Source organism: Gossypium hirsutum, chromosome A02, assembly GCF_007990345.1.
Source record: "Gossypium hirsutum isolate 1008001.06 chromosome A02, Gossypium_hirsutum_v2.1, whole genome shotgun sequence".
Taxonomy (NCBI): Eukaryota; Viridiplantae; Streptophyta; class Magnoliopsida; order Malvales; family Malvaceae; genus Gossypium; species Gossypium hirsutum.
This window is the reverse complement of record NC_053425.1, coordinates 200,363-211,129: the sequence shown is the minus strand read 5'-3', so window position 1 is coordinate 211,129 and position 10,767 is coordinate 200,363. Positions and strand designations below refer to the sequence as shown.

Genomic DNA, 10,767 nt, shown 5'->3' with positions numbered 1-10,767 from the left:
GTAGATTTAATCTATATACTTTAATTTATTATTTTAAGTCTTTATGCTTTCTAAATTTTAAATTTTAAGTCCTTACCAAATAATAATTATTAAATCTATTAAGTATTACTATTTTCAAAATTTAATGTGAAAAATATATTATCATGTATGTAATGTCTTGTCAGCTCGTTATTTTCATGCTATCCACTAAAAATCTAATTAAGAGACTAATGATTATTATTTGCATTAAGATTAAAATTTTAAAATTAAAAAAATAGAAGGCCTTAATATGATGGAGAAAATGTAAAAACAAGGACTAATAGCAAAATTATTTCTCGAATATGTCGCCCATTCCTTGCTTTTTACCCATTTGTCTCTTATAAAAAAAAAAAATCAAAGGTTCACTGCAGAAAGTAAGAAATTTTGGTAATACTGGAAATGTTGTCGATCAAAAACCCTAACCCTAGCACCGGTTTGGAGCCCTTGAAGAGGTTCCATCGTGCTTCTTCTTCTTCTTCTTCTTCTCCGATGGCACTTTGCTCGTCACCGTCGTTACGGCTCAGACCGCCGGCTTACAGAGTCTCTCTCGCCGCTCCCAAAGGATTTGCAGTTGGTTTTCGCTCACTCCATTCACGGCTTCCCTTCCACCATTCCGTCGTCGCTTTCGCAGCTTCTCACGAGGAATCTGTAAGTTCTAATTCAAATCACTTCTCCTTTTTTTGTAGTTATTGGCAATGATAGTATTAAAATGGTTTTCTTTTTAACTTTTGGGGTTTAGAAGCATTCAGAAATGGAAGTTGAAGGAGAAAAGGATGAATTGGAAATGGGGAGCGAAGAAGAATCAAACGAAGCATGGAAACAAGCTTTAGCTTCGTTTAAGGAACAAGCTTTGAAGTTGCAAAGCGTATCCCTTGAAGCTTACGAAGTTCACTCCAAGAAAGCTTTGATTACTCTTAAAGAAACTTCGGAGGTTCTCAAGGTTCAAGCTGAAAAGGCAAGAAATGATTTGACTGAAGTAGTCAAAGAAATGAGTGAAGAAGGCAAAGAATACCTCTCAACGGCTGCCGAGAATTCCCCTCCTGAAGTCAAAGAAATCGTTGAGACCTTCTCTTCGTCCGCCGAAGATTTCAATGACGTTTCCAAAGTTCATGACTTTCATGTCGGTATTCCTTATGGTATGGTGTTTACTTTGGATTCTTTTTATATATTTTTCTATATGAACTGTGTTGCATCAATTCAACTATCGAAATTTGTTTTGTGTATTTGGTTTTGGGCAGGTTTTATTCTTTCAGTTGGGGGATTCCTTTCTTTCATGGTGACAGGGAGTATATCTGCCATTAGGTTTGGTATTATTCTAGGTGGAGCTCTTTTGGCATTAAGTGTATCGAGCTTAAAATCTCATAAAAGAGGAGAGTCGTCTCCCCTTGCCATCAAAGGACAAGCAGGTTGCTACAATTTTCTTAATTTGCATGAATTTTACTATCAGTTATGTTGTATTAATGGGATTATGTTTTCTGCAGTGATCTCATCTGTACTATTTTTGAGGGAGTTAAGCTTGCTGATTTTGGTGGGGCTTCTATCTTTGTGTATAAAACCTTTGTTTACCTTACTGTCAGCTTATTTACAATTAGTGTTTGCCTTTGTTATTCTTTTTTGCAGAGATCAACTCTGTGCTCCTTTCTCACTACCGTAATCAGGTTAATATGACTCTTTCCATATTTTAAAACTTATCTGTGGCTAAGGGTTTGATGTTGATGACTATAAGTTTCCATCCCTTCGGTTTTGTAGAACATAATTAGCTTTGCTGCATGTGTTAATGTTCTTTAGTGCGTGGTATATCTTTAGTTTGTGAAGGCAATAAAGAAAAGTTCAAGTTGTCTAACAGCTTGCTTTTTTATATGCAGTGGTGCGGTGGTAGCATTCTATATGTATAAGCTTCTATCGAAGGACAAGCCTCGCTTGGAACCTGGGACTGGAAATTGATGTGCTCTTTTGAGGTTAGTTTATTTTGGTATGCATGTTCTGCGCCCTCTGTTTTTTTCCCAACAGGTATACATGTACGATATGTTCTATCACCATCTATGGCCACTGTCTGGTTCATTGTAGGAAACTTGTCTGTTCATTACCTCTTTTCTTTTATTATAAGAGCTCAAATGTGCTGCATATAGAGCTGGTTTTGAGTATTGAGCAAACCAGTATGCACCTATTCATTTCTTTTTTTTTCTTTTCGTTGTTTTTACATGAGTTTAGGTCAATCTTAATTTTGCTATTTCCGGTTTTTTTGGTCATTTCGGGTTCAGGTTGTTTTGTGTTTAGTTTGGATGGTTTTGGGTTGTTGGCTTGATCAAATCAGGTTTGTGTTTGGGTTTTCGGATGTGATTCAGAATTGACAGGTCTACTCGAGAAGCATTCCCTCCCCCATGCACCCACCGACACTCTGTTTCTCAGTAGATATTGGATCAAATCTTTTTAAGGAAGTGCACTTCCATCCATTTCTGATTCCAGTGCTGAAATATTCCAGTTTTCGTTTACATTTTTCTGAGAAGTTTAATCTTAAACTGGCCCAGGGAGTGATGAAAGAACATATAAATACTGCATTATTCTAGGCTCCGAAGAAAGCAGAATCGATAGCCAAAGAACGAAGTAGAAGCTCTTGAAGAATGTGGAGTTGCAGCATTGTAGGTTTTGGTGTGACTTAGTTTTGTTTTTTCCGATTTGTTGTGAAACCATTAGGATATATTATATGAAGAGTGTTGTGAGAGGTAATTTAAAAGAATGGAGCGAGTGTTTCAAGATGGTATGATGAAAATGTTTTTTTGGTTCTTACTATATGTCCATTCTAACAGTAATGTGGATTTCTTGCCTGTTAAACTGTTATAAAAAGGTGAATAAAAAATCATGGTTTCATATCAAATTGTTGTAATGTGAATTTTGTTGGTTCCAAGTTAGTGGCTAATATTAAAAATCATCTTGGGAGCCTCTATTCATACAAATTCACTGTTCTAGTGACATGCTTGTTTCATCTTGTATTGGTTTCGATGACTGAATATTTTGTAACATTAAGGCCTAGTTTAGGAATATTTTTCAAAAACATTTTTAGGATAAAAGTATTCTTAAATAAACTATTATTTCTCTCGAAAATTAGTCCCAATAATTCAACGACAATTAAAATTTGACAAAAATAAAGAATTATAAAATGGTTTAATTATAAGATAGTGAATTTCATTGTCCAGATTGACTAATATCCTATCCCATTAGAAAGAGGGGAGTTAAGATGAAGCCTAAATGCCAAATGGTTAAATGCTGTATCCAGCAGGAAGTTTATTTGTTTGTAAGTAGATATATATGGGCTCAAATTTTTAGTCCACTGCAGCAAATGAAACCAGAGAATGGCTTTCTGATTCACCAACAAAACCATCTCAAGAATGGGCCATCAAAGACAAACAACAACACTGGATGCTATTCATTATATGCCTTTTATTTTGTCTAATATGATTTTGTGAGGGTCTTCGTATTTGCACCAAAATGCTTCTAAACCTGAAACCTCCGCAAGTGGTTTAACATATCACCCCCCTCATCTGCTCTTTACTTTTTGTAATTTATATTTCTCTTCTTTTCAATTTCTTGTTTACTTACTACTTCATTAAAAAGCTTCGAAATTTTCCGGAAGTTGGATGGAATATTTCATCTCAGACATTGTTGTCAAAGGCTGAAACTTTAGAATTTTGATGCCCTAAATTCGATTTTCATATAAAATTTTAATAAATATATTTATTACATAACTTAATGACCCCATGCATAATATTAAAACGAAATAATGACCCCAAAAAATGGTCATTATAAGTGTAATTATACAATTACAATACAAACCATATTGATAAAATATAACGAATTAGAATTCCATGTGATGGCCTGATAGTTAGGGTGTTCAACGCCTTAGTTGTGGTCCGAGTTCAAATCGAGTTAGTCGCGTTTGATGTTTGAGTTTTTTTCTATTATTATAATTCATAAAAAAATATTAAAAATCAAATTAAAAAATATTGAAGGGAGAAAGCAGGTAGAGAATAGCTTCCTTAATTATAAGATAATTTAAGATTTAATGTTTGTTGTGTAGAATAGTGGGATCCAATTAAACTTTCACATTAGGGTTTTGAATTCAAAAGCAGATTTAGGTAAGACCAGAGATGTGAACATGGAATTTTTGTCCTGTTCAGACCTTTGGAAAAATATGGAACATAATCCTTAAAGTTGATGGAGACAAGGATGGGTTTGTGTAAGAATTTCTTTCATTTTCATCATACTGCTTTTTCTTATTTCCACAAATTTCCATTCTTTTTAATCTATGGATGGATGGGTCTCTCTTTAGGATTTTCTTTTGCCTTTGCATTAACCAACACGTCATGGACTCTCAATAACCCCTTTTTTAAATGAAAATTAATAATTTTACGTGTTACTTGATAATTTGAAAATACTGATACTGAAAAGTTAAGTGTTGAAAATTTCGCATTTTTTCATTAAAAAAGATTCTACAATTTGTTTTTTTTATTGTGAATTATCAAACGTTTTTTCAATGGGTTATTGAATGTGTTTAAATCAATGGGTTATTGAATGTGTTTAAAAAAAGTTTTGAATAAATAAATCCTAAAATAAGGGTCTAAGACGAAATCAAGGGCTGGCAGGGCCTGATTCCTTTAAAATGAATTTTTTTATTTAAGCCTTTTGGAATTTTTAAAATTTTAAATTAGTAAAGATAAAATTGTACTTTGGCCTCTCTAAAAATGATAAAAATTTGATTTAATCATTTAAAAATTATAAAGATAGATACTATTAAAATTGTAAAATTATATTTTTACTATCGTAAAAGTTACAATTTAAATTCGACCCCCTAAAAAAATTTTCTGGCTTCGCCCCTGATAAGGGTGGGAGGCATCTGAAGCCATAAAAATTTTTCTGAGGACAGTTTCGGATTATAAATGTTTAAGAGAGTTAAAATGTAATTTTATCATCATATTTATATAAAATTTCACAACTTCTTAAAGGACTAAACTATAAATTTTCTATTCTTGGAGTGTCAGAATTGAACTTTAAATTTTAGGGGGTGAATGAAAATATACCATTTGATTAACTTAAAAATATTGAAATATTTAAAGAGATTAAAGGAAATATTTCTATTTTGAGAGGTCAAGGATCTATCTACCTCCTCTACCGTCGGCCTTGTATTACAACACAGGCAAGGGGGAATGCAAGAAGGTAGTCAACTGTCTTTGGCAGTTAGTTCTCCTACAATTGATAAATTTATTTTTAAATCCCCTGAAGAATTATAAAATTATAAATTAGTATAACTATAATTTTTTTTAAAAAAAATTTATAATTCAACCCCAATATTAAAAAAAAAGGGAGAAAAAGAAGAAGAAGAAGGTGCCTTCGACCCGATGGGCACGGTTGACCTAAAATCTAGTCTATTAAAAAGCAAAAATTCAATCGTAATCCGTGGGGGGGATAATGGATGGATGCATTTATTTAATGTATGTGGTCTGGGTGACCATTGCTGTCCTAAAAAGAACTTCCCCATCCTCCATTTATATATATATATATGCATCATTCTCATTTTATGGGTGCCATTCATATCCCTACTCTCTCTTTATATATTATTATAATTTTTTATTTAATTGATGACACGAATTAATCGGATATCAACTCGATATTTTAATTTTTTTCCTTTAAAAGAGGTCGATAAAAAATTTTCATAGGGTGGAATTTGAAGTCGAACCTATACCATCTACATGGATAAAATTTTAATTTTACAACTCAATCAAAGTTTAATTTTAATATATTTTATACATTTTGATTTTATTATACATACATTATTACCTCCATTGATTAATGTATATATTGATAAAGTTGTTGATTGAGTTGATTTTCAAATTTTGTTTTATTCATAATTTATTTTATTTTTTCATTTTAATATAATTAATTTCACATCATACATTTCATTATTTATTATCTGTTATTTTTAATACAAGAATAGATTAGAACATGTCTAGCTGAACGAGTGCTAGAATTATATATATCCTTCTCCAACAAATCCCGCACAGAGAGATGTGGATCTTCAAGCGTGACCAAACAATTAATTCTGCCTTCGTCCACCTTAGCTAAATTAAATTATATAACAAAATGCCAGAGAAAAAAGAGAAATAAATATTTCTTCAAGCGTGATCATATTTTTGTATTCTAAATACGTAATTTTCATATATATATATATAAGTATAATAAAATTTTTAATATACAACAAAATCTCAGAGAAAAAGCTTTCAATCTCAAAAGTTAAATCTAACTTCTAGAAAAGTAAATGAATTTTATGATAATAAAGTCAAATTAAAAGAAAATCATTTGCTTATGTTTGCCTATATGCCATATATATCACTTTCATGCTAAGCTGTATTTTAGTGAAGTAAGTAATAAGAAAGCATTTTTTTTTAGGTATAATAATTTGTATTCTTATTATATATACAGTCCTTTTCTTAACCTTGTTTGATTTGTTTAAATGAATTAAATATATTTTTTTTGAATTATAATAATAAGGTAAAGTCCAAACAATAAATATGATTAGCGCGACTCAAACTCAAACCACAACTAAATCATCACATGGATTCATGAATTAAATATTTTTAATCTCATTAAGAAGATATTTTGTTGAATTTGGAAAAATGGTTGTGATAGGTGTATGTGTAACTTGTCTTTAGTATATACCATATAAAACCAACAGCATGTTGGTTCAAATCCTAAATTATGTCACTTTCTAATCTACAGCATTAAAATTGTCATCATCAATGATTTTTGCTTTCTCTCTAAACCCACAAAAGTAAATATACTCCAATGATGATGTTCTTTTGAAGATCATGGATCATTTTCCATCTTCCTCTTTTTCCACCATATATATATTCACTTTTCTTTAAAAGCAACACAGTAAAAAAATCAAATTTCATGTACATGTTAATAAGGTAGTTTATCACTCAAATAGTACGAGTTTAAATTTTATTTTTTCTTTATAATAAACGATAGGGTTTGAATTTTACTATCAACCTTATTTAATAAGTGATACGTTAGTATTTTATAAGGTCGGTGATTTAACCTAAAAAAAAGTAAAGATTGATTAGTTGACGTGGATTGTTTCAGTTGGCTGAATATTCGTTAACATTTTGAAAAGATTAAAATATACTATAAGCTTCTCTACATTTCAAAAACTTGGAATTTAATCTTAATAAAAATTCGAATCTTAAAGAAATCAACGATTCCGTTTAATGGATGCTATCTATGTATCACTTTTAGCCATCCAGGAAGCAGGTGGCATAGCTGATCCTGAATTAGGGTGGCCTTCCCTAACCTAATTTTTTTTTTTGATAAAAAAGAAGAAAAAAATGATTAAAGCATGGCGGCAGTTAATATTAAAAATCTCCACTTTCTGCTCTGAGCAACTTGTTTTGGAGTAGATATCTTAAAATTCTACAGCAGAAATGTCCATTTTTGGTAATGGAGAGCTTAGCATATAAAAGGACTTTGATTGCGATATATATAACATTTTATCATTTGCATGATTGAAACAATAACATAACACATATACACATACATATATATATATAGATAGAGAGAGAGAGAGATGGGAGAAAGAGCTGTATGCACTTTGCAGCTCTATTCTTATTATAAGAAAAAAGAAGCATAACCCAATATTTCTACATTAAGATTGCAAAGAGATTTAACCTTCTTTCTTTTTTAAAAAAAAAAACCCCTAACATCATCATCATCATAATCAAGATCACTAACAAAGCAAGCTAACCCTCCCCCCCGGCCTTTCAAAACTGAAGCAAATCATCAAGATCTACAGAATCTACTACATCAGATAGAACATCATGATCAGGTGACAGCACTGTCATATCAGCTGATGACAGATCAAAGGTACTCAACTGATGATGATGAGGTGACAAAAGATACTCAGACGATGATGATCCATTGTAAGTGATTTCACTGATTGGTTTATAATCCTCTTTGCTCTCTTGTTTCACCGATGAGAAAAAAGGGTTGTCGTTGCCTTGCTTGTTTGTGAGAGTACTGTTGTTTGCAAAGCTAAGTAATATGGAGGAATCGTTATTACAAGTTGAATCTTCCACCATGAAATGACAAGACTTGAGCATGTTTTTGCAAGTATGGTGACCATAGTATATTGTTTCATACTTTGGAGGATCATCTTCAAGCTTTTGGACTTGTTTGGTTGCTTGACAACCTTGATCTGTCTTGTGGGTGCATCTAAAATAGCTTCTGCAAATACATATACATGCATATAATCTATCAGTATTAGTTTAAGGGATCATTAAATAAATTAAAATAACTTATAAATAAATGCTAAATCACTAAATTCTACACCAAAGACCCTAAAGCGGAAACTCAAAATTCTTAATCTAAGAATTATAAGTATTTATTTCTTTAAATGTATATGATTAAATCAAAATTACAATTTCATATATATATTTGAACTATAATCAAAGTTTCATGTATATAATTACATTAAATTAAAATTCATATATCAAATTACACATTAAATCAAAAATTCATATGCCTCCAAAATAAAAAAATAAAAAAAAATAAAAGCAATGAAAGCTATAAGAAAAAACCATTATTTAACCTAAAAAGATTAAAGAATGTTGTTGTTTCCTTAGATGGAATATAATGAACTGTTTGGAATCTAATCAATATGTTGAAATGACATGAAGTGGTTCTATTTACTATAATTGTGGCACATCACTTTTTCACTAAGATTATATATCCAAGGCATGAACATGCTTCATTTATGAAGCAACTTTGTGTCTATTCTAATATATGACAACAAAAGAGAGAGAGAGAGAGAGCAGACTATACTATTTGAAGAGTTTCTGTATTTCTTATAGTAATATTTTCAAAAAAGTTTTTAAGAATCAAAAATGGTGTTTTTGTTTGTACTGAAAAAAAATCAAATAAAAATTGTATATATATATATGAATTAAATCACAATCTTGATGACATAGTACCTTGGGTGATTGGCATTAAGGATTTGTTTTTGGCCATATTTTCTCCATGCATACCCATCATCAACAAGTGCTGAGGTGATTTTTTTCCTTGAATCAACACACTTCCTGTACATAAATATATATAGTCATAAATTCCATTATCCAAAATAAAATAAAAAAATTCCACTGTTCATCAGCCAGCCAGTTCTAAATATTAGGAAATTCATGAAAAAATTCAAAGTAAAATAATTATTCATTACTTTTTAAGTGATGAAAGAAATATTCTTAAAGTGATTTTTTTTGTTTTTTTAATGATGTAATTAAATTGGATATATATAAATACAGATAAAAGGATGAACTCAAACTATAACATATAGATCTAAATTATAGCTGAAAAACTGGGAAAAAAAGCTATATTTATCCTTTTTCAAAATAAAATATATATTAAAAAAGCATATAATATAATCAACTGAGAATAATGTTTGCATTTCTTTTAAGCAAATTAAATCGAAAAAAGAAAAAAAAGGAATTTACCCTAAGCTAAAGGCTTAAATGCATTTTTTTTGTGGATAATAATGAAAAAAAATGGAAGAAAATATTAAAATAAGAAATAATTAGGAAAAGAAAAAGGTACCTTCTCTTGTAAGATCCTCTTCGATCTCTATGCGTAGAGGGAGGACTTTTAATGCTGTCACCGGAATCTTCGGATTTCCGACCATCGGAGGTGATGTTAATGGTAGGTTTTTGAGAAACGTCGTTAAAATCATCATTGTAATAATAATCGGCGACGGCAGTAGTAGTAGTAGTGTTAGAGTTTGTTAATAAGGAAAGGGTATTAGCAAAAGTGTCACAGATTTTAAGGACCAGATCTTCACTGTTCACAAAACCATCATCTGTTAAAGATTTAGTGAGCAGATCTCGTAGCTGTTTGGTTAACTCTTTGCCTCGGACAAGTTCTTCGATTGCTTTCTTTGTGTTCCAAGACATGTTTGCTTGGGGGGGGAGATAATGATGATATTATGGGGAAAATGAAGAAGGGGATAGAGAAAGAAAAGGCTTAATAATACTAAGTAAAAAGGTGAAAAAGGAAGAGGTGCAAAGCAAATTCATGGAAGAGAAAGGGTAAGAAAGGAGAAAATTCCACGAATGGAGGACCTTTTTTTTGTTGTTGTTGGTTAAGTTACTGTATTTACCCACGCGCGAATGTTATATACTCGCCCTAACTATGGATGGCAGCTTGTCTCATGTATTTATTGTCTGGTCCGCAAGTTTGGAACTTTTATTGAAGGTGGAAATATTTTTGTCAATTTAGGGTTTTAAGAGAGAGAAAGTTGAAAATTGATGGGAATGTATTGGGTTTAATTTTTGGTTTGGAAAAATATTTCATGCACTATTACGAAAATTACGGGTTGATACATGTTTTATACGATTTTGTAAATTTTAAAGTTGTTTGTTGAAATATGTAGAAATTATTTTTCAAAATTGATTAATTGAATTAATCTAGTTGAACTCGATTCGATTTGGTTCACTTATGTATACTATTTTTAAAATTCAAAACACTTCAAGGTTATCGTTTTTTTTTTCAAAACTAATCCTAATGAATTATATGGTTAAATTTTTAAAATTTAAAATTCTATTAATTTTTTTCAATTTAAAAATATTTATTTAATAATTAACATTGTTAATATTTTTCGTTAAATTTTACTTACCATATCATCTATGTATATTCTATAGAGGTGTATTAACAATC

At 30.6% G+C, this 10,767-nt stretch overlaps 2 protein-coding genes across 7 annotated transcripts; one reads left to right on the top strand and one right to left on the bottom strand.

Moving 5' to 3' along the window:
• Positions 1–292: 292 nt before the first annotated feature.
• On the top strand, positions 293–2,893 carry LOC107935985 (protein FATTY ACID EXPORT 3, chloroplastic). 6 transcript variants are annotated; one of them, XM_041087484.1, is made up of 7 exons: positions 293–666; positions 761–1,154; positions 1,257–1,424; positions 1,500–1,546; positions 1,639–1,676; positions 1,884–1,976; positions 2,547–2,893. In XM_041087484.1, the coding sequence occupies exons 1-6, from the start codon at positions 418–420 to the stop codon at positions 1,960–1,962; spliced, it is 975 nt and encodes a 324-aa protein (XP_040943418.1). In that variant the 5' UTR covers positions 293–417; the 3' UTR covers positions 1,963–1,976; positions 2,547–2,893. The 6 variants fall into 6 exon arrangements, with proteins under 6 accessions (XP_040943418.1, XP_016724111.2, XP_016724109.2 ...); XM_016868622.2 differs by having other exon boundaries at positions 758–1,154; XM_016868620.2 differs by having other exon boundaries at positions 758–1,154; positions 2,364–2,893.
• Positions 2,894–7,796: 4,903 nt separating this feature from the next.
• On the bottom strand, positions 7,797–10,056 carry LOC107935935 (probable WRKY transcription factor 70). The gene is made up of 3 exons (NM_001327394.2): positions 9,652–10,056; positions 9,039–9,143; positions 7,797–8,292 (listed from the first exon to the last, which is right to left on the bottom strand). Exons 1-3 carry the CDS (start codon positions 10,002–10,004, stop codon positions 7,830–7,832), a joined length of 921 nt encoding a protein of 306 aa, NP_001314323.2. The 5' UTR covers positions 10,005–10,056; the 3' UTR covers positions 7,797–7,829.
• Positions 10,057–10,767: the final 711 nt, after the last annotated feature.

What these genes read in the sequence shown, in the direction of transcription:
- LOC107935985 (XM_016868622.2), top strand. Translation starts at nt 418, where the DNA reads ATGTTGTCGATCAAAAACCCTAACCCTAGCACCGGTTTGGAGCCCTTG. An exon ending in TGCCATCAAAGGACAAGCAG is followed by an intron (nt 1,425 to 1,499) that starts GTTGCTACAATT and finishes TGTTTTCTGCAG; the next exon opens with TGATCTCATCTGTACTATTT. An exon ending in TTTCTCACTACCGTAATCAG is followed by an intron (nt 1,677 to 1,883) that starts GTTAATATGACT and finishes TTTTATATGCAG; the next exon opens with TGGTGCGGTGGTAGCATTCT.
- LOC107935935 (NM_001327394.2), bottom strand. Translation starts at nt 10,004, where the DNA reads ATGTCTTGGAACACAAAGAAAGCAATCGAAGAACTTGTCCGAGGCAAA. An exon ending in AGAGGATCTTACAAGAGAAG is followed by an intron (nt 9,144 to 9,651) that starts GTACCTTTTTCT and finishes ATTTATGTACAG; the next exon opens with GAAGTGTGTTGATTCAAGGA. An exon ending in CTTAATGCCAATCACCCAAG is followed by an intron (nt 8,293 to 9,038) that starts GTACTATGTCAT and finishes ATGTATTTGCAG; the next exon opens with AAGCTATTTTAGATGCACCC.